This window comes from Hemitrygon akajei, chromosome 25, assembly GCF_048418815.1.
Source record: "Hemitrygon akajei chromosome 25, sHemAka1.3, whole genome shotgun sequence".
Classification (NCBI taxonomy): domain Eukaryota; kingdom Metazoa; phylum Chordata; class Chondrichthyes; order Myliobatiformes; family Dasyatidae; genus Hemitrygon; species Hemitrygon akajei.
In genome coordinates this window covers 4,207,533-4,229,153 of record NC_133148.1, presented here as the reverse complement: position 1 = coordinate 4,229,153, position 21,621 = coordinate 4,207,533, and the positions used below count along the sequence as shown (strand labels likewise).

The following is a 21,621-nucleotide window of genomic DNA, read 5'->3' as shown; positions in this document are numbered from 1 at the left end:
TCTCCCTCTCCCTCATCCAGTCTCCATCTCCCTCTCCCTCGTCCAGTCTCCATCTCCCAGTCTCCATCTCCCTCTCCCTTATCCAGTCTCCATCTCCCTCTCCCTCGTCCAGTCTCCCTCTCCCTCCTCCAGTCTCCATCTCCCAGTCTCCGCCTCCCTCTCCCTCATCCAGTCTTCATTTCCCAGTCTCCGCCTCCCTCTCCCTCGTCCCGTCTCCCTCTCCCTCCTCCAGTCTCCATCTCCCAGTCTCCGCCTCCCTCTCCCTCATCCAGTCTTCATTTCCCAGTCTCCGCCTCCCTCTCCCTCGTCCAGTCTCCCTCTCCCTCGTCCAGTCTCCCTCTCCCTCGTCCAGTCTCCCTCTCCCTCGTCCAGTCTTCATCTCCCTCGTCCAGTCTCCCTCTCCCTCCTCCAGTCTTCATCTCCCAGTCTCCGCCTCCCTCTCCCTCGTCCAGTCTCCATCTCCCTCTCCCTCGTCCAGTCTCCCTCTCCCTCCTCCAGTCTCCATCTCCCAGTCTCCGCCACCCTCTCCCTCGTCCAGTCTTCATCTCCCTCGTCCAGTCTCCCTCTCCCTCGTCCAGTCTTCATCTCCCTCGTCCAGTCTCCCTCTCCCTCCTCCAGTCTTCATCTCCCAGTCTCCGCCTCCCTCTCCCTCGTCCAGTCTCCATCTCCCTCTCCCTCGTCCAGTCTCAACCTCCCTCTCGTCCAGTCTCCATCTCCCAGTCTCCATCTCCCTCTCCCTCATCCAGTCTCCATCTCCCTCTCCCTCGTCCAGTCTCCCTCTCCCTCTCCCTCGTCCAGTCTCCATCTCCCTATCCCTCGTCCAGTCTCCGCCTCCCTCTCCCTCGTCCAGTCTCCGCCTCCCTCTCCCTCGTCCAGTCTCCATCTCCCTATCCCTCGTCCAGTCTCCATCTCCCTCTCTCTCGTCCAGTCTCCGCCTCCCTCTCCCTCGTCCAGTCTCCGCCTCCCTCTCCCTCGTCCAGTCTCCGTCTCCATCTCCCTCTCCCTCGTCCAGTCTCCGCCTCCCTCTCCCTCGTCCAGTCTCCGCCTCCCTCTCCCTCGTCCAGTCTCCGCCTCCCTCTCCCTCGTCCAGTCTCCGCCTCCCTCTCCCTCGTCCAGTCTCCGTCTCCATCTCCCTCTCCCTCGTCCAGTCTCTGCCTCCCTCTCCCTCATCCAGTCTCTGCCTCCCTCTCCCTCATCCAGTCTCCGCCTCCCTCTCCCTCATCCAGTCTCCATCTCCCAGTCTCCGCCCTCCTCTCCCTCGTCCAGTCTCCCTCGTCCAGTCTCCCTCGTCCAGTCTCCCTCGTCCAGTCTCCCTCGTCCAGTCTCCATCTCCCAGTCTCCCTCTCCCAGTCTCCCTCTCCCAGTCTCTGCCTCCCTCTCCCTTGTCCAGTCTCCAACTCCATCTCCCTCGTCCAGTCTCCGCCTCCCTCTCCCTCGTCCAGTCTCCGCCTCCCTCTCCCTCGTCCAGTCTCCATCTCCCAGTCTCCCTCGTCCAGTCTCCATCTCCCAGTCTCCCTCGTCCAGTCTCCATCTCCCTCTTTCTCGTCCAGTCTCCATCTCCCAGTCTCTGCCTCCCTCTCCCTCGTCCAGTCTCCGCCTCCCTATCCCTCGTCCAGACTCCATCTCCCTCTCCCTCGTCCAGTCTCCATCTCCCTCTCCCTCGTCCAGTCTCCATCTCCCTCTCCCTCGTCCAGTCTCCATCTCCCTCTCCCTCGTCCAGTCTCCATCTCCCAGTCTCCGCCTCCCTCTCCCTCGTCCAGTCTCCGCCTCCCTCTCCCTCGTCCAGTCTCCGCCCCCCTCTCCCTCGTCCAGTCTCCGCCCCCCTCTCCCTCGTCCAGTCTCCGCCTCCCTCTCCATCTCCCAGTCTCCACCTCCCTCTCCCTCGTCCAGTCTCCATCTCCCAGTCTCCACCTCCCTCTCCCTCGTCCAGTCTCCGCCTCCCTCTCCCTCGTCCAGTCTCCATCTCCCAGTCTCCACCTACCTCTCCCTCGTCCAGTCTCCACCTCCCTCTCCCTCATCCAGTCTTCATCTCCCAGTCTCCGCCTCCCTCTCCCTCGTCCAGTCTCCACCTCCCTCTCCCTCCTCCCGTCTCCATCTCCCAGTCTCCGCCTACATCTCCCAGTCTCCACCTCCATCTCCCAGTCTCCGCCTCCCTCTCCTTCGTCCAGTCTCCGCCTCCCTCTCCCTCGTCCAGTCTCCATCTCCTCGTCTCCACCTCCCTGTCCCTCGTCCAGTCTCCGCCTCCCTCTCCCTCGCTCCGTCTCCTTCCCTTTCCCTGTCTCCCTCCCTCTCACTCACCCCGTCTCTCTCCCCCGTCTGCCCCAGTCTCATTCCTTCCCTTCGTCCTCAGTATCCTCCCAACACCCTCCCCGCCCCCTCTCTCCCGCTCTCCTCATCCTTCCTGCCGCTCTCTGCCCCTGTGCTCTCTCTTCTCCCGACCCTGTGTCCATACCATTGACCCTGTGACGATGTATTTCATTTCCCCTCTCTCTACCCCCCCAGGAGGTTTCCTGCCTCCTCCACCACCCCCTGCACAAATGGGAATACCTGTCAGCGGTTTCGGTGAGTGCTACCACTTCCTCGCCCTCCCTGTCACTCCCTCCCCCTCTGTCACTCCCTCACTCTCGGTCACCCTCCCTCTCCACCTCCCAGCCCCTCTCTGCCTTCCAAACCCCTTCTCTCCCACATTCCCCCCCTCGAAACCACCCTTCCCCATCTAATCCCCATTTTCCCCCTTCCCCCTCTTCTCCCTCTCACCACCTCTCACCCTCTCTCCCCTCCCTTCACCCCTCCCTCTCCTCCATCAACCACTCTCCTCCCCATCCTCTCTCCCTCTCCTATCTCCCCCTGCCCCCTCCCCTTCACTCTCTCCCTCCTCCCCTCACCATCCCCCTCCATTCCCATCCATCCCCCACCCACCCCTCTACCCTCAATCTCCCCATCCTGCCTTCCACCTCCCCCTCATAACTCTCTCAGCCTCAACACCTGTCTCCCCTTCCAAACCACCTCTTACCCCTCTCCTCACCCCCCACTGTTCTCCTCTCTCTGTTCCCCCCCACCCCCACCGACCCTCTGCTTCTGCCGTTGACGCTGGGAAGATCTGATTCATTTTCTCTCTCTGCCCCTCGGCGAATTGCCCAGCTCCTCAAATGATGGCATTCAAAAGGGCTCATTCTGGACTCGCTTTCGGTAAGTGATCCCACTTCCTTCGCCTCCCATTCACTGCCTCTCCCGCACTCAACCTCTCCGTCTCCCTCTCCCCCCCTCACCCTCACCGTCTCCCTCTCCGTCTCTGTCTCCCTCTCCCTGTCTCCCGCTCCCTCATCCAGTCTCCCTCGCTCCGTCTCCTTCCCTCTCCGTCTCCGTCTCCCTCTCCCTCGTCCAGTCTCTGTCTCCCGCTCCTTTGCTCCATCTCCTTCCCTCTCCGTCACCCTCTCCCTCTCCCTGTCTCCCTCTCCCTCTCCCTGTCTCCCTCTCCCTGGTCCAGTCTCCGTCTCCCTCTCCCTCCCTCTCCCTCCGTCTCCATCTCCCTCTCCGTCTCCATCTCCATCTCCCTCTCCCTGCCTCTCCCTCGTCCAGTCTCCGTCTCCCGCTCCCTCGCTCCATCTCCTTCCCTCTCCGTCTCCCTCCCTCTCCGTCACCCCCGTCTTCCTCCCCCGTCTGCCCCATTCTCACCCCTTCCCTTCATCCTCAGTATCTTCCCAACACCCTCCCCGCCCCCTCTCCCCCGCTCTCCTCACCCTTCCTGCCGCTCTCTGCCCCTGTGCTCTCTCTTCCCCCGACCCTCTGTCCATACCATTGACCCTGTGACGATGTATTTCATTTCCCCCCTCTCTGCCCCCCAGGGAGTTGCTCACCTCCTCCACCACCCCCTGCACAAATGGGAATACCTGTCGGCGGTTTCGGTGAGTGCTACCACTTCCTCGCCCTCCCTGTCACTCCCTCCCCCTCTGTCACTCCCTCACTCTCGGTCACCCTCCCTCTCCACCTCCCAGCCCCTCTCTGCCTTCCAAACCCCTTCTCTCCCACATTCCCCCCTGAAACCACCCTTCCCCCACCTAATCCCCATTTTCCCCCTTCCCCCTCTTCTCCCTCTCACCACCTCTCACCCTCTCTCGCCTTCTCCCTTCACCCCTCCCTCTCCTCCTTCAATCACTCTCCTCCCCATCTCCCCTTCCCCCTCTCCTATCTCCCCCTACCCCCTCCCCTTCCCTCTCTCCCTCCTCCCCTCACCATCCCCCTCCATTCCCATCCATCCCCCACCCACCCCTCTACCCTCAATCTCCCCATCCTGCCTTCCACCTCCCCCTCATAACTCTCTCAGCCTCAACACCTCTCTCCCCTTCCAAACCACCTCTTACCCCTCTCCTCACCCCCCCACCTCTGTTCTCCTCTCTCTGCTCCCCCCACACCCACCGACCCTCTGCTTCTGCTGTTGATGCTTGGAAGATCTGATTCATTTTCTCTCTCTGCCCCTCGGTGAATTGCCCGGCTCCTCAAATGATGAAATTCAAAGGGGCTCTACCTGGACTCGCTTTCGGTAAGTGATCCCACTTCCTTCGCCTCCCATTCACTGCCTCTCCGCACTCAACCTCTCCGTCTCCCTCTCCCCCCCCTCACCCTCACCGTCTCCCTCTCCGTCTCTGTCTCCCTCTCCCTGTCTCCCGCTCCCTCATTCCAGTCTCCGTCTCCCTCTCCCTCGCTCCGTCTCCTTCCCTCTCCGTCTCCGTCTCCCTCTCCCTCACCCTGTCTCCCTCTCCCTCGTCCAGTCTCTGTCTCCCGCTCCTTTGCTCCATCTCCTTCCCTCTCCGTCACCCTCTCCCTCTCCCTGTCTCCCTCTCCCTGTCTCCCTCTCCCTGTCTCCCTCTCCCTGTCTCCCTCTCCCTGGTCCAGTCTCCGTCTCCCTCTCTCTCCTCTCCCTCCCTCTCCCTCTCCCTCTCCCTCTCCCTCTCCCTCTCCCTCTCCCTCTCCTCTCCCTCTCTCCCTCTCCCTCTCCCTCTCCCTCTCCCTCCATCTCCCTCTCCCTCTCCCTCTCCATCTCCATCTCCCTCTCCCTGCCTCTCCCTCGTCCAGTCTCCGTCTCCCGCTCCCTCGCTCCATCTCCTTCCCTCTCCGTCTCCCTCCCTCTCCGTCACCCCGTCTTCCTCCCCCGTCTGCCCCATTCTCACCCCTTCCCTTCATCCTCAGTATCTTCCCAACACCCTCCCCGCCCCCCTCTCCCCCACTCTCCTCACCCCTTCCTGCCGCTCTCTGCCCCTGTGCTCTCTCTTCTCCCGACCCTCTGTCCATACCATTGACCCTGTGACGATGTATTTCATTTCCCCCCTCTCTGCCCCCCAGGAGCTGCCCGCCTCCTCCACCACCCCCTGCACAAATGGAATACCTGTCGGCGGTTTCGGTGAGTGCTACCACTTCCTCGCCCTCCCTGTCACTCCCTCACTCTCGGTCACCCTCCCTCTCCACCTCCCAGCCCCTCTCTGCCTTCCAAACCCCTTCTCTCCCACATTCCCCCCTGAAACCACCCTTCCCCCACCTAATCCCCATTTTCCCCCTTCCCCCTCTTCTCCCTCTCACCACCTCTCACCCTCTCTCCCCCTCCCTTCACCCCTCCCTCTCCTCCCTCAACCACTCTCCTCCCCATCTCCCCTTCCCCCTCTCCCTCTCCCCCTCACCATCCCCCTCCAAACCTCCCCCTTCCACCCCTCTACCCTCAATCTCCCTGTCCTGCTCTCCACCTCATCACCCTTTCATCTCCCCCATCACTCTCCCAGACTCAACACCGGGCCCACACGCCCGCCCCCTCTAGCCCACGCCTCGCCCCCCTGCACCCCCCCACTCTCACCCCTCCCTCTATGAAAGCTCCGTGTGCTTTCAGTGGGACAAGGTAATGGAGGAAGTCCCAGTTGTTTGGTTTGGGGAGGGGGTGGAGCAGACTCATTGGGGGGGTGGATGTGGTTGGGGTCTGTTAACAGAAGTGGGTCGGGGTCCAGTGGTGGACAGAGGTTGGGTTGAAGGATTGAAGTGTGAGATGGGGGGGAGGTGGTTTAGTCTGAGGAAATGTGCTCCCGTGTAGAGCCAGGGCAATCTGGAACACAGTTAGTGTCTGCAGGGTCATCTATCACTGCAGTTTCTGCAAGGGAGTGCAAACAGTGGTGGCAGTAGGTGGGGTGGGGTGTGATGGGAGGGGCTGTGGCAGACATGGATGAGATGGGGACAGTGGGCACGGATCCGAGTCAGAAACAGGCCTTTCAGCCTAACAACTCCATGCTAACCTCGTAGCCTACCTGAACTAGTCCCTGTTGCCTGCATTTGGCCTGCATCCTCTCCTATCCACGTACCTGTCCAAGTGGCTATTAAGGGTGATTGTTCCCACCTCCACCACCTCCTCAGGCAGCATGTTCCACATACCCACCTCCCTCTGGGTGAAACAGTTGTCCCTCAGGTCCCGTCATAACCTCTCCCCTCTCACCTTAAACCTGAGCCCTCTAGTTTTCTTCTCCCCTACCCCGGGGCAGAAAAGACTTGAGGGCACTCACCCTCTCTGTGTCCCTCATGATTTTCTCCACCACAATCTCCCACGCTGCAAGGAATCAAGTCAATATAACTCAATCCCTCGTGTCCCGAAAACATCCTCGTAAATCACTTCCGCACCCATTCCAGATACACGGATTCTCGCCTCTCAGCAGGGTGACCAAAACCAAAGAAACGAACACACACAGACTCACTCACTCACAGACACACACACACAGAGACAGACACGCACAGGCACACACACACACAGACATGCACACACACACACACACACACACACACACACACACACACACACACACACACACACTTTCACAGACACAGAGACACACACACAGACACAGACACACACACATAGACACACAGACACACACACAGACTCACACAGACTCACAGACACAGACACACACACATAGACACACAGACACACACACAGACTCACACAGACACAGACACACACACATACACACACACACACACGCACATGCACAGGCACACGCACACACACAGACATGCGCACACACATTCACAGACACAGAGACACACACACAGACACACACACAGACACACACAGACACACACAGACACAGACACACACAGACTCACACAGACACAGACTCACACAGACACAGACTCACACAGACACACACACAGACAGACACACACACAGACACACACACACAGACACACAGACAGACACAGACACACACACACACACACACACACAGACTCACACACACACACACACACACACACACACACACACAGACACACAGAGACAGACAGACACACAGACTCACACACACACACACACACACACACACACACACACACACACACACACACACACACACACACTGTGACGGTTTCTGTGAGTGAGGGGAAACAGAATTCAGGGTTATTACACATCAGCACCAGACTCTGCAACACAACGGGGTGATGGACAGAGGCAAATCCCTCTGATCCTTTTCCTTTGCCTTAGCAGATGAGGATGAGTCGCTCGGGGCCCCTGCCCCAGACGAGTCTCCGGTGCTGAAGCTGATCGCGCTGCAGAACGCAGACGGATCCTGGACTCCAGACCCCGGCCTGGAGTCAGTGCTGGGCCTGAGCCCTGGCCAGGTCAGAGGAGGCCTGCCCCTGAAGGTGAGCTTAGGGAGACTGATCCCAGTGTGTGGAGGTTGTGCCTCGGTTACTTGGGCGTGAAGGAGACCGCATGGGTCACATGGTGGACCACGTCAGTCTCCTGAACGAGGGGAGGTGGTGAACAGGTCAGGAGCAGTTCAGGGAAGGCCGATCAGACTGGTGTCTGGATCGGGTGGGTCGTCCCAGGGGAAGAGGTCAGACAACTGGGCTTGAGTCCATGTGGGAGAGGGAGCTGGATTGAAGTTACTTCCCATCCCGAGAAAGGGGTTTAAGTGGGTTGGTGTGGGAATTGTTTCCCGGGGCAGCTGGTTGGAACCCTCTCCCTTGTAGGGCAGTGGGAGCCAAGTCCGGGGATCTCTGCAAGTCCATGGTCTTGTGGAGGTGGGAGCATGTGGGAGAGGGGCTGAGCAGCCTCCTCCTCCTCCTCCCACTCCATCCATTTGTACAGAGCAGTGATGGCCTGCTCGCCCTACTGGCAGTGGAGGAAGGCTCTTCCAATGCGGAGAGGGTTGTCTCTCGTGTCCCACTCAGCTGATCCCGTGCATTAGTTGGAGGAGACCGGTTCCTGACCTGTGAGGGAATGTTGACCAAAGGTTGGTGCTCTGTCCACTTCTCAACAGATGGGGCTGGACTGGGGCAGAGGCAAGTTGTAGTGGGTAATGGCAGCTGCCCAACCCATCATGCACTGGGGTGAAGCAAGTCCCTTATCTCTGGACTTAGATTGACTTGCCTGCACAGAGGTTGAGGAGTCAATGTCGGACCTGGGGCTGGGAGAGGAGCTTTTGTTGAAGGTGACACAAGTAAACAGGGTGGCAAAGTCGGCGTTTAGCACATCTGTCGGGGTGGGGGGGGGGGGGGCATCAAGTTTCGGAGTAGGGACATGATGTTGTGCTTGTACGAGAGATTGTTGGGACCGCACTTGGAGCACAGTGCCGGGTGTGGGCCAGCCTGCTGTAGGAAAGGCAGTGTCGAGCTGCAGAGGGCGCAGGTAAAACTTATCAGGGTGCTGCCTGCACCGTTGCTTCTAATGCGCGTGGGTACACAGCCGCGCAGTAACTGAAACACCGCCACACACACAGCCTTCATTGCCACAAGCTGCAGCACACTTTGATATAATGTCAGTGTCATTTTTAGATTATGTTAATATAATTTTGTAATTGTGCTAAAGTAACTTGAAGTATGTTAATTAACTGAAATTTCACAAGTATATTACATGTTAATGAATAGAATTGATGAATTTTCTAAATAATAAACGTACCACAGCCTTCAATTGGAACCACTTTAGAGCTTCAATGTATTTACGTTGCCAGTGTTTCCGTGACAACGCTGTTACAAATTGCAAGAATACACACAGAATGGAAGTCTGTAGCTTACTGTTAATAACTTATTGTGTGCCTTCCACACAAAGAAAAGATGATTTAAAGTGCAGCTCAGTCTTTGGGCCATGTGAACATTCCCTGTGGTTGGTCCGCGCAGCCGTAAAGAAAGATTAGTGGGAACGTTGGGTGCCTGGACTAGAGACCTGAGCGACAGAGAAATGGATCTATTAGGAGCCATGATAGATCTTTGTTCCTTGCAGTGGAGGGGGAGGGGTGACCTCACAGAGGATAGGGTGGAGTCTCATAGACTTTTCCCCAGAGTTGGGAGAACATAGACAGGAGAAGAGTGGAGAGATTTAAGAGAGCTGAGAAGTACTTTAAACAAGGGGCAGTGAGCTGCCACAGGAAGTAGTCGAGGAGGGTAAAATCTCAACATTTATGTGACATTACATGGAGGGGAGGGGCATGCAGGAGTCTGGACTGGTCATAGCCAATTGGAACTGGCAGGGAGAATGTGGCGGGCAGCATAGACCAAATGGCCTGAAGGGCCTGTGTCTGTGCTTGTATTACTCTTTGACTCTGAGTAGGACATGGGACCTGTGTATGGGGTTTGTTGGCATAACCCTGACCCTGGGAGTGTGTGACGGGACGGTGTGGAGGGAGCCTCACCCTGTGTCTGACCCTGTCCCTGGGAGTGTGTGACGGGACGGTGTGGAGGGAGCCTCGCCCTGTGTCTGACCCTGTCCCTGGGAGTGTGTGACGGGACGGTGTGGAGGGAGCCTCGCCCTGTGACTGACCCTGTCCCTGGGAGTGTGTGACGGGACGGTGTGGAGGGAGCCTCACCCTGTGACTGACCCTGTCCCTGGGAGTGTGTGACGGGACGGTGTGGAGGGAGCCTCACCCTGTGTCTGACCCTGTCCCCGGGAGTGTGTGACAGGACGGTGTGGATGGAGCCTCACCCTGTGTCTGACCCTGTCCCCGGGAGTGTGTGACGGGACGGTGTGGAGGGAGCCTCACTCTGTGTCTGACCCCGTCCCCGGGAGTGTGTGACGGGACGGTGTGGAGGGAGCCTCACCCTGTGTCTGACCCCGTCTCTGGGAGTGTGTGTCGGGATGGTGTGGAGGGAGCCTCACCCTGTGACTGACCCTGTCACCGGGAGTGTGTGACGGGACGGTGTGGAGGGAGACTCACCCCGTGTCTGACCCTGTCCCTGGGAGTGTGTGTCGGGACGGTGTGGAGGGAGCCTCACCCTGTGACTGACCCTGTCCCCGGGAGTGTGTGACGGGACGGTGTGGAGGGAGCCTCACCCTGTGTCTGACCCTGTCCCTGGGAGTGTGTGACGGGACGGTGTGGAGGGAGTCTCACCCTGTCACTGGGAGTGTGTGACGGGACGGTGTGGAGGGAGCCTTACCCTGTGTCTGACCCTGTCACTGGGAGTGTGTGACGGGACGGTCTGGAGGGAGCCTCACCCTGTCTCTGACCCTGTCCCTGGGAGTGTGTGACGGGACGGTGTGGAGGGAGCCTCACCCTGTGTCTGACCCTGTCCCTGGGAGTGTGTGACGGGACGGTGTGGAGGGAGCCTCACCCTGTGTCTGACCCTGTCCCTGGGAGTGTGTGACGGGACGGTGTGGAGGGAGCCTCACCCTGTGACTGACCCTGTCCCTGGGAGTGTGTGACGGGACGGTCTGGAGGGAGCCTCACCCTGTGTCTGACCCTGTCCCTGGGAGTGTGTGACCGGACGGTGTGGAGGGAGCCTCACCCTGTGTCTGACCCTGTCCCTGGGAGTGTGTGACGGGACGGTGTGGAGGGAGCCTCACCCTGTCTCTGACCCTGTCCCTGGGAGTGTGTGACGGGACGGTGTGGAGGGAGCCTCACCCTATGTCTGACCCTGTCTCTGGGAGTGTGTGACGGGACGGTGTGGAGGGAGACTCACCCTGTGTCTGACCCTGTCCCTGGGAGTGTGTGACGGGACGGTGTGGAGGGAGCCTCACCCTGTGTCTGACCCTGTCCCTGGGAGTGTGTGACGGGACGGTGTGGAGGGAGCCTCACCCTGTGTCTGACCCTGTCCCTGGGAGTGTGTGACGGGACGGAGTGGAGGGAGGTTCACCCTGTGTCTGACCCTGTCCCCGGGAGTGTGTGACGGGACGGTGTGGAGGGAGCCTGACCCTGTCCCTGGGAGTGTTGAATTATTCACTGACTGCCACATTTGGCCGTTGAGCCCAAGTCTTTGAGTATATTTAACTCGGACGTTGCTAGGTTTTGATTAGTGAGGGTGTAAAGGTTACGTGGAGAAGGCAAGAGATCGGGTTTGAGGGGGAAATAAATGGGTCATGATTGAAAGCCTGAGCAGACTCACTGGCCTGATTCTGCTCCTGGGTCTTACGGTGAAACGGGTCTGTGACCGGCTCCTGTCCCCCCTTCTCCCACTTTCAGGATATGGACCTCACTCTGTGGACCACCATCTTGGCCGTGATCTGGCTGAACGCCTTTGCTGCCGACTCCAAGGACGAGTGGGATCTGCTGGTGAAGAAGGCCCTGTCCTGGGTCCGGGCCCGAGCAGGTTAGGCCAGAGGGTGACGGTCAGAGCCCCAAATTAAACAGCTCAGGGGTCGGGCGGCATCTGTGCAGGGAGAAGGGTGGCCGATATTCCGGGTGGAGACTCTGTGTCGGGAATGAGAGTGGGGAAGGGTGGGAGGCTGGTAGTGAAAGGAGAGGGGCAGGGGTGAGGCAGGGTAGGGTTGGTTGAGGGGTGGAACCAGGGTGGGAGGGGGTGATGGTGCTCACTATCGAAGGAGGGAGGGATGTCCTCTCCCTGGTTGGGTGGTGGGAGAGAGGAAAGGAACGAGACAAGTGATCTGCTTATGATTGAGCTGTTCGCTACTGAAGGGTAAAATCAGGTTTTCATGTTTCTGTTCAGTCACCAGGGTCCCTCAGTCCCTCTCCCTCAGGGGGATATCTGTACACTGACCGGTGTCCCTCAGTTCCTCTCCCTCGGGGCGATATCTGTACTCTGACCGGTGTCTCTCAGTCCCTCTCCCTCAGGGGGATATCTGTACACTGACCGGTGTCCCTCAGTCCCTCTCCCTCAGGGGGATATCTGTACACTGACAGGTGTCCCTCAGTCCCTCTCCCTCAGGGGGATATCTGTACACTGACAGGTGTCCCTCAGTCCCTCTCCCTTGGGGATATCTGTACACTGACCGGTGTCCCTCAGTCCCTCTCCCTCGGGGGGATATCTGTACACTGACCGGTGTCCCTCAGTCCCTCTCCCTCGGGGGGATATCTGTGCACTGACCGGTGTCCCTCAGTCCCTCTCCCTCGGGGTGATATCTGTACACTGACCGGTGTCTCTCAGTCCCTCTCCCTCGGAGGGATATCTGTACACTGAACGGTGTCCCTCAGTCCCTCTCCCTCGGGGGGATATCTGTACACTGACCGGTGTCCCTCACTCCCTCTCCCTCAGGGGGATATCTGTACACTGACCGGTGTCCCTCAGGGGGATATCTGTACACTGACCGGTGTCCCTCAGTCCCTCTCCCTCAGGTGGATATCTGTACACTGACCGGTGTCCCTCAGTCCCACTCCCTCAGGGGGATATCTGTACACTGACCGGTGTCCCTCAGTCCCTCTCCCTCGGGGGGATATCTGTACACTGACCGGTGTCCCTCAGTCCCTCTCCCTCGGGGCGATATCTGTACACTGACCGGTGTCCCTCAGTCCCTCTCCCTCGGGGCGATATCTGTACACTGACCGGTGTCCCTCAGTCCCTCTCCCTTGGGGCGATATCTGAACACTGACCGGTGTCCCTCAGTCCCACTCCCTCAGGGGGATATCTGTACACTGACCGGTGTCCCTCAGTCCCTCTCCCTCAGGGGGATATCTGTACACTGACCTGTGTCTCTCAGTCCCTCTCCCTCAGGGGGATATCTGTACACTGACTGGTGTCCCTCAGTCCCTCTCCCTCAGGGGGATATCTGTACACTGACCGGTGTCCCTCAGTCCCTCTCCCTCAGGGGGATATCTGTACACTGACCGGTGTCCCTCAGTCCCTCTCCCTCAGGGGGATATCTGTACACTGACCGGTGTCCCTCAGTCCCATCCTTTTCCCTGTTCTCTCCCAGCACACTGATCTCCCTGCCCTGGACTAACAATTATTTTAACTCTTGCCCCCTCTCCCACCACCCCCTCCCCCCAGGTGCAGACCTCGTGGAGTGTGTGAAAGCAGGAAACCAGCTTCTGAAAACCTCTGTTCTTCCTGGGACGCTCGGACTGTGAAGGAATTCTTGCTGAATCCGTGTATCTGACGCGCTGTGGTCTCTGCCTGTGTCCCTGCCACTGTGAGCTGTCACCACAGTGGCCGCCTTCTCTGAACTGTAACTTTCTCAAATCAAAGTAATTGTACTATTCTCCGTATTCTACCCTGAGATTTGCTTTCTTGCAGCATTTACAGGATAGTTAATAAATTCACTAGAATTTATGAAAAACTATACATAAACAAAGAGCCAACGTGTAAAAAAAGGCAAACTGTGCTGTGAAAAATAAATACCTTTGAGAACATGTGTTGTAGAGTCCTTGAAAGCGAGTGGACAGGTTGTGGAATTGGGTCAGTGTTGGGGTGAGTGAAGTTATCCACACTGGTTCAAGAGCCTGATGGCTGAGGTGTAATAACTGTTGCTGAACCTGGTGGTGTAGGTGTGGAATTGGGTCAGTGTTGAGGTGAGAGAAGTTATCCACACTGGTTCAGGAGCCTGATGGCTGAGGTGTAATAACTGTTGCTGAACCTGGTGGTGTAGGTGTGGAATTGGGTCAGTGTTGGGGTGAGAGAAGTTATCCACACTGGTTCAGGAGCCTGAGGGCTGAGGGGTAATAACTGTTGCTGAACCTGGTGGTGTAGGTGTGGAATGGGGTCAGTGTTGGGGTGAGTGAAGTTATCCACACTGGTTCAGGAGCCTGATGGCTGAGGGGTAATAACTGTTGCTGAACCTGGTGGTGTAGGTGTGGAATTGGGTCAGTGTTGGGGTGAGTGAAGTTATCCACACTGGTTCAGGAGCCTGATGTGTGGAATCAGTTCAGTGTTGGGGTGAGTGAAGTTATCCACACTGGTTCAGGAGCCTGAGGGCTGAGGGGTAATAACTGTTGCTGAACCTGGTGGTGTAGGTGTGGAATGGGGTCAGTGTTGGGGTGAGTGAAGTTATCCACACTGGTTCAGGAGCCTGATGGCTGAGGGGTAATAACTGTTGCTGAACCTGGTGGTGTAGGTGTGAAATTGGGTCAGTGTTGGGGTGAGAGAAGTTATCCACACTGGTTCAGGAGTCTGATGGTTGAGGGGTAATAACTGTTGCTGAACCTGGTGGTGTAGTTGTGGAATTGGGTCAGTGTTGGGGTGAGTGAAGTTATCCACACTGGTTCAGGAGCCTGATGGCTGAGGGGTAATAACTGTTGCTGAACCTGGTGGTATGGGACTATGGCTCACGTGCTTCCTGCCTGATGGAAGTCGTGGGAAGAGATCACGACCTGGACGATGGTTACTTGCTGACGGACGCTGCTTTCCTGTGCCAGCGCTCCTGGTCAATGCACTCAATGATGGGGAGGGCTTTGCCTGTGATGGGCTGGGGTGTCTCCACCACTTTATGTGGACTCTCCAGTCCTGGGCTTTGGTGCTTCCATGCCTCTATCAATGTCTGTGAAAGGATGTCCGGTGACGTCGATGGTGACCCTCGCTCTCCCTGCCCCTCAGACACGATGTGTTAACAATGGCGGCAGGCAATGCCACATGTGACCCTCTATCCCAAATAAATCCGTGTGCCCTTCACTGTGACCACGTACCAGACAGAAATGAGTGATTCGATCCATCCAGTATAACCATATAACAATTACAGCACGGATTCTGTGCCTCTGACCACAGGACCACAGTCAGTGGCTGGCTGAGTCGAGAAGGCGGTAGAGTGGTCACAGCTCAGACACCGGCCATCCACCCTCTTTTCCAGTTCAGTAACTCCTCGATCCCATGAGAGTGTGTGACGGGACGGTGTGGAGGGAGCCTCACCCTATGTTTGACCCTGTCCCTGGGAGTGTGTGACGGGACGGTGTGGAGGGAGCCTCACCCTGTGTCTGACCCTGTCCCTGGGAGTGTGTGAAGGGACGGTGTGGAGGGAGCCTCACCCTGTGTCTGACCCTGTCCCAGGGGGTGTGTGACGGGACGGTGTGGAGGGAGCCTCACCCTGTGTCTGACCCTGTCCCTAGGGGTGTGTGACGGGACGGTGTGGAGGGAGCCTCACCCTGTGTCTGACCCTGTCCCTGGGAGTGTGTGACGGGACGGTGTGGAGGGAGCCTCACCCTGTGTCTGACCCTGTCCCCGGGAGTGTGTGACGGGACGGTGTGGAGGGAGCCTCACCCTGTGTCTGACCCTGTCCCCGGGAGTGTGTGACGGGACGGTGTGGAGGGAGCCTCACCCTGTGTCTGACCCTGTCCCCGGGAGTGTGTGACGGGACGGTGTGGAGGGATCCTCACCCTGTGTCTGACCCTGTCCCAGGGGGTGTGTGACGGGACGGTGTGGAGGGAGCCTCACCCTGTGTCTGACCCTGTCTCTGGGAGTGTGTGACGGGACGGTGTGGAGGGAGCCTCACCCTGTGTCTGACCCTGTCCCTGGGAGTGTGTGACGGGACGGTGCAGGGGGAGTCTCACCCTGTGTCTGACCCTGTCCCAGGGGGTGTGTGACGGGACGGTGTGGAGGGAGCCTCACCCTGTGTCTGACCCTGTCTCTGGGAGTGTGTGACGGGACGGTGTGGAGGGAGCCTCACCCTGTGTCTGACCCTGTCCCTGGGAGTGTGTGACGGGACGGTGTGGAGGGAGCCTCACCCTGTGTCTGACCCTGTCCCTGGGAGTGTGTGACGGGACGGTGTGGAGGGAGCCTCACCCTGTGTCTGACCCTGTCCCTGGGTGTGTGTGACGGGACGGTGTGGAGGGAGCCTCACCCTGTGTCTGACCCTGTCCCTGGGAGTGTGTGATGGGACGGTGTGGAGGGAGCCTCACCCTGTGTCTGACCCTGTCCCTGGGTGTGTGTGACGGGACGGTGTGGAGGAAGCCTCACCCTGTCCCTGGGAGTGTGTGACGGGATGGTGTGGAGGGAGCCTCACCCTGTGTCTGACCCTGTCCCCGGGAGTGTGTGACGGGACGGTGTGGAGGGAGCCTCACCCTGTGTCTGACCCTGTCCCCGGGAGTGTGTGACGGGACGGTGTGGAGGGAGCCTCACCCTGTGTCTGACCCTGTCCCCGGGAGTGTGTGACGGGACGGTGTGGAGGGAGCCTCACCCTGTGTCTGACCCTGTCCCCGGGAGTGTGTGACGGGACGGTGTGGAGGGAGCCTCACCCTGTGTCTGACCCTGTCCCCGGGAGTGTGTGACGGGACGGTGTGGAGGGAGCCTCACCCTGTGTCTGACCCTGTCCACGGGAGTGTGTGACGGGACGGTGTGGAGGGAGCCTCACCCTGTGTCTGACCCTGTCCACGGGAGTGTGTGACGGGACGGTGTGGAGGGAGCCTCACCCTGTGTCTGACCCTGTCCCCGGGAGTGTGTGACGGGACGGTGTGGAGGGAGCCTCACCCTGTGTCTGACCCTGTCCCCGGGAGTGTGTGACGGGACGGTGTGGAGGGAGCCTCACCCTGTGTCTGACCCTGTCCCCGGGAGTGTGTGACGGGACGGTGTGGAGGGAGCCTCACCCTGTGTCTGACCCTGTCCCCGGGAGTGTGTGACGGGACGGTGTGGAGGGAGCCTCACCCTGTGTCTGACCCTGTCCCCGGGAGTGTGTGACGGGACGGTGCGCAGGGAGCCTCACCCTGTGTCTGACCCTGTCCCCGGGAGTGTGTGACGGGACGGTGTAGAGGGAGCCTCACCCTGTGTCTGACCCTGTCCCTGGGAGTGTGTGACGGGACGGTGTGGAGGGAGCCTCACCCTGTGTCTGACCCTGTCCCCGGGAGTGTGTGACGGGACGGTGTGGAGGGAGCCTCACCCTGTGTCTGACCCTGTCCCATTTTTTTATTACAAAATCCTTTATTACAAATATCGGTGCTATACAATATATACAAAACAGTGGCAAACACAATTACTTCACTACAACTAGACAATAGACATTACACCAAAATGTTGCCATCTCTATCCACGATGGCATTTACACCCCGCGGAGCCCAACGGTCTCGAAACTCCTCTAAGGTCGCCGTGGACTGCGCGTGTTCTTTTTCAATATTTACCCGGGCACGAACATACCCCCTAAACATTGCCAGGCAGTCTGCCCGGGGAGATCCTCCCGCCACTCGTTTCCAAGACCCACGGATGGCGGATTTCGTCAGCCCCAGGAGCAAGTTGACGAGGACATCCTCATCCCTCCATGCCCCCTTCCTTACTGGATGACCATATATAAATAGGGTGGGGCTAAAATGCAGCCAGAAGGCGAGAAGCTGCCCACGCAAATACGCAAAAAGAGGCTGCAGCCTCGCACACTCCATGTACATGTGGTACACGGTCTCCTCCAGCCCGCAGAAGTGGCATGCGGGTGGGAGATCCATGTACAAACTAAAAAACTTATTGCAGGGCACCGCTCTATGCAGCACCCTCCAGCCGAGATCCCCCAGGTGCATGGGAAGAACCCCCTCGTAAAGGGACGTCCAGTGGGGACCCACCTCACCTCCAGGTGGAAAGACCGATCGCCATGGCGTGTCGGGACGGTGGACAAGGGCAAGGAAGTGGAGGGTGTGGAGCAGCAGCCCATACAAATACCTCTTACTTCCATCCCTAAATGGGACTGTGGGTATCGATGAGAGACGGCTCAAGTTGTGTGGACTCGGCTCCCGGAGAAGATTGCGGGGTCTGGGCCCGACAAGCAGCTCGGCCTGAGTCGGTCCACACACCTGAGCCGCACCGACATCCACTGAGGTAGGGCAAGGGTCGGCCAGGACCCCGCCCTCCGCCTGAGGAGGGGATTCCCGGCCTGAGGCGACCATGTTCCAGACTCTCAGTAGGTCCTGATAGAAGCCGGGCAGACTCCGCAAAGCAGTACGGCTGACGCCCGCCGGTGGTAGCCGCATATCCTCGTGAAGACAGCAGCCCCTCCGGAGGAAGAATGTCGCCAATACGTGCCACCTGGGAGGGTGCTCGGCGTCCAGGAATCTCTGCAGAGTCCTGAGGTGGAGAGCCGCCAGTCGCGTACCGTACTCACACCAGCGACTGTCCGACCTCTCCCACTGGGAGACTCAAGACCGCTGCAGAGACCCAGTGTTTCCTGTTGCCCCAGAAGAAGTCCACTAACTTCCTCTGCATTCTCGCAACAAACGGGGTAGGAGGGGCCAAGGTGACCATCCGGTACCACAACATGGAGGCCACCAGCTGGTTTATGACCACCACCCTGCCTCGATAGGAAAGCACCCTGAGAAGGCCTGACCAGCGCCCCAGCCGGGCCATGACTTTCGTCTCCAGGTCCTGCCAGTTCGCCAGCCAGGTCTCCCCAGAAGGACTCAGGTAGACTCCTAGATAGAGGAGACGTCTAGTGCTCCGCTCAAAAGCTCTCATCTCCTCCGGCAGGGAGTCCACCTGCCACTGACCCGCTAAGAGTCCGGAACATTTCGCCCAGTTGATCCTAGCGGAGGATGCTGCCGAGAAAACTTCTTGGCACTCGCGCATCCTCCGCAGGTCATTGGGATCTGTCATCATGAGGAGTACATCATCGGCGTAGGCCGACAGGACGACCTCCGTGTCCGGTTCACACAGAACCAAACCTGTCAGCCTTCGCCGTAGGAGGCTCAGGAATGGCTCGACACAGATCGCGTACAATTGACCGGACATGGGGCACCCCTGACGTACTCCTCTCCTGAAGGGAATGGGCGCTGCCAGTGATCCATTGTCCTTAACAAGGCACTCTGCGGCAGAGTATAGGAGCCGAACTCGGGCCACAAAGTGTGTCCTGGCCTGCAGAGTGCCCACCAGGAAACTGTGGTCTACCCGGTCAAACGCCTTCTCCTGGTCAAGAGAGAGAAACGCTGCCCGGGACCCAGTCTCCTGCTGCAGGTGGATCAGGTCCCGTACTGGGTGGGCATTGTCCTGGATGGAGCGGCCCGGGACCCAGTCTCCTGCTGCAGGTGGATCAGGTCCCGTACTGGGTGGGCATTGTCCTGGATGGAGCGGCCTGGGACCCAGTCTCCTGCTGCAGGTGGATCAGATCCCGTACTGGGTGGGCATTGTCCTGGATGGAGCGGCCTGGGACCCAGTCTCCTGCTGCAGGTGGATCAGGTCCCGTACTGGGTGGGCATTGTCCTGGATGGAGCGGCCCGGGACCCAGTCTCCTGCTGCAGGTGGATCAGGTCCCGTACTGGGTGGGCATTGTCCTGGATGGAGCGGCCCGGGACCGTGTAAGATTGGTCAGGGTGAATCACCTGTCTCATTACTGAACTAAGACGGTTGGCCATTGCCCGGGCGAAGATCTTGTAGTCCGCGCACAAGAGGGAGACTGGGCGCCAGTTCTTTAGCAGGCGAAGGTCTCCCTTCTTGGGCAGCAGGACCACAACAGCTCTCCGCCATGAGAGGGGCATTTCCCCGGTGGCTAGGCTCTCCCCTAGAACAAGGCTGTAATCGACCCCCAGGACATCCCAAAAAGCCTGATAAAACTCTACACTCAGACCATCTAAGCCAGGGGACTTACCCCTCCGGAGTTGCCGAAGGGCAGTAGACAGCTCCTCCCGAGACAGGGGAGCGTCCAGACTCGCTGCGTCTTCTGGGCTGACCTTTGCTAAATCTTCCCAGACCTCACTGCACGCCCCCGCATTTGACGGATCTGGTGAGAATAAGGACCGATAGAAAGTGCGGACTTCTTTGATAATTTCCTCAGGATCCGTGATGGAGGAGCCATCAGCAGTCAGTAGCTCCACCAGCTGCTTTTGAACTCCCCGCCACTTCTCCAACGAGTAGAAGAAGGGTGAGCCGCGGTCCAAATCCTGCAGCATTTGGATCCGCGACCTCACATATGCTCCTCGGGACTGCTGAAGCTGCAGATGCCTGAGTGCGTCCTTCTTCTCCTGGTATTCCTGCCACATTTGATGGTCTCCACCGGTCGGACCAAGACGGGACTCTAGGTCAAGCAACGCTCTCTCAAGCCGCTCAATCTCAGAGACCCGCCTCTTTGTCGACCCCCTACTGTACTCCCGACATAAAAACCGGATGGGGGCCTTGCCCACATCCCACCACAGCCGTAGGGAGCTGAACTCTCTCCGTCTCTCTCTCCAGGTGGCCCAGAACGCTCGGAATGAATCCCGGAATCGGCTCTCCTCCAGCAGTCGATTGTTAAAGTGCCAATACCCGGATCCCACCCGAGGTGCAGAGGAGTAAATTCCATCCACACAAGGTGATGATCCGAGCACGACACCGGCCGCATGGAGGACGCCGACACGCGGGAGACATAAGCCCGAGAGATATACAGGCGGTCTATCCGGGAACCCCCCTCTCTAGATCTTCTGGAGAAGGCGCTAGAGTCGGGGTGAAGATTCCGCCAGCTGTCCACCAAGTCAAAGGAGCCGACTAGCTCCTTTAACCTTTTCGCCGATGCTGGGTCGCGTTGGAGGCCCGAGCGGTCCTCCACCTCGAGGGTACAGTTGAAGTCTCCCCCGAGGATGACGCAGTCCCCAGGATCGATGGAACTCAGCAAGGTGGACAGCTGACAGAATAGGCGCGTCTGCATCACCCCGCGCCTCGGAGCATACACGTTGATAAAATGCAGCGGTACTCCATCGAGGCGCACAGCCAGGTGGAGCAGACGGACGGGCACAACATCTTGGACTCCTACGATTTCTGGCCGGAAGGTTGGGGCCAACAGGATCGCCACCCCGCTAAGAGTTGGAGCTGAGGTGACTCATGTAGACCCCGCCCTGCCACTCCAGGAGCCAAGCGGACTCATCCCCCGGGGTGGTATGGGTTTCCTGCAGGAAACTCAACGCGTATCTCCCATCCCTGAGGACTGAGAGATTGTTATATCTGCGGAGAGAGCCCCTGCTACCATTTACATTAAGACTAGCTATGGTAAGTTTCATGTCGGGAGCACACTAGGCCTCAGCACCAGTCCCCTTCCCACTGAGAGCGGTGGCGCCCTCAGCCGCACTATCCCGAAGAAAACCAAGAGCATTCTTTGCTTTCCGGGCCCGACTGCTACCATCGCTACCCTGTGACCCACCATCTCCCGAAGGAGCGAGGCTGCTTTTCACTCTGATGTCCCTCACCAGGTCATCCAGGAAGGATTTCAGCTGCCGTCTGTCATTCCCCGACACAGCATTCCTCTTCCCCTTCCCCTTCCGTCCAAGGATGACTCGCAGGGACTTCACCAGCCTCGGCATGCTAGACCAGCGAAGCGAGGCGAGTTTAGGCCAATGCTTTGCACCCACGGAGGAGTGAATAAACTCTCTGATCTCCTCCACAGGTATCAATGGGGTTTTTTTCAGGAGGGGTGAGGATTTCCATTGTCTCACTATCAATAGAATCTCCCTCCAACCCCTCACTGCAGATAGATCCCCCATCTTCCTCCTCATGTGGTGTATAAGGTGGCTGCCCCTGTAACCCACACTGCACCGCGGGTACCTCCCTCATACCTTCCCGCTC

General features: G+C 58.7%; 1 protein-coding gene across 20 annotated transcripts in view; it reads left to right on the top strand.

Moving 5' to 3' along the window:
• The window catches only part of LOC140716334 (von Willebrand factor A domain-containing protein 5A-like), a 59,234-nt gene extending 45,684 nt beyond the window's left edge, over positions 1-13,550 (top strand). For 2 of the 20 annotated variants that reach the window (XM_073028955.1, XM_073028954.1), the window contains exons 16-22: positions 2,503-2,562; positions 3,142-3,189; positions 3,846-3,905; positions 4,493-4,540; positions 7,517-7,674; positions 11,427-11,553; positions 13,189-13,550. In XM_073028955.1, the coding sequence (XP_072885056.1) occupies positions 2,503-2,562; positions 3,142-3,189; positions 3,846-3,905; positions 4,493-4,540; positions 7,517-7,674; positions 11,427-11,553; positions 13,189-13,268 (581 nt within the window). In that variant the 3' untranslated portion in view covers positions 13,269-13,550. Of the gene's footprint in view, positions 1-2,502; positions 2,563-3,141; positions 3,190-3,845; positions 3,906-4,492; positions 4,542-5,340; positions 5,399-7,516; positions 7,675-11,426; positions 11,554-13,188 lie in introns of those variants that run through there. The other 18 variants (XM_073028963.1, XM_073028958.1, XM_073028966.1 and 15 more) reach the window with 15 other exon arrangements.
• The last annotated feature ends 8,071 nt before the right edge of the window (positions 13,551-21,621 follow it).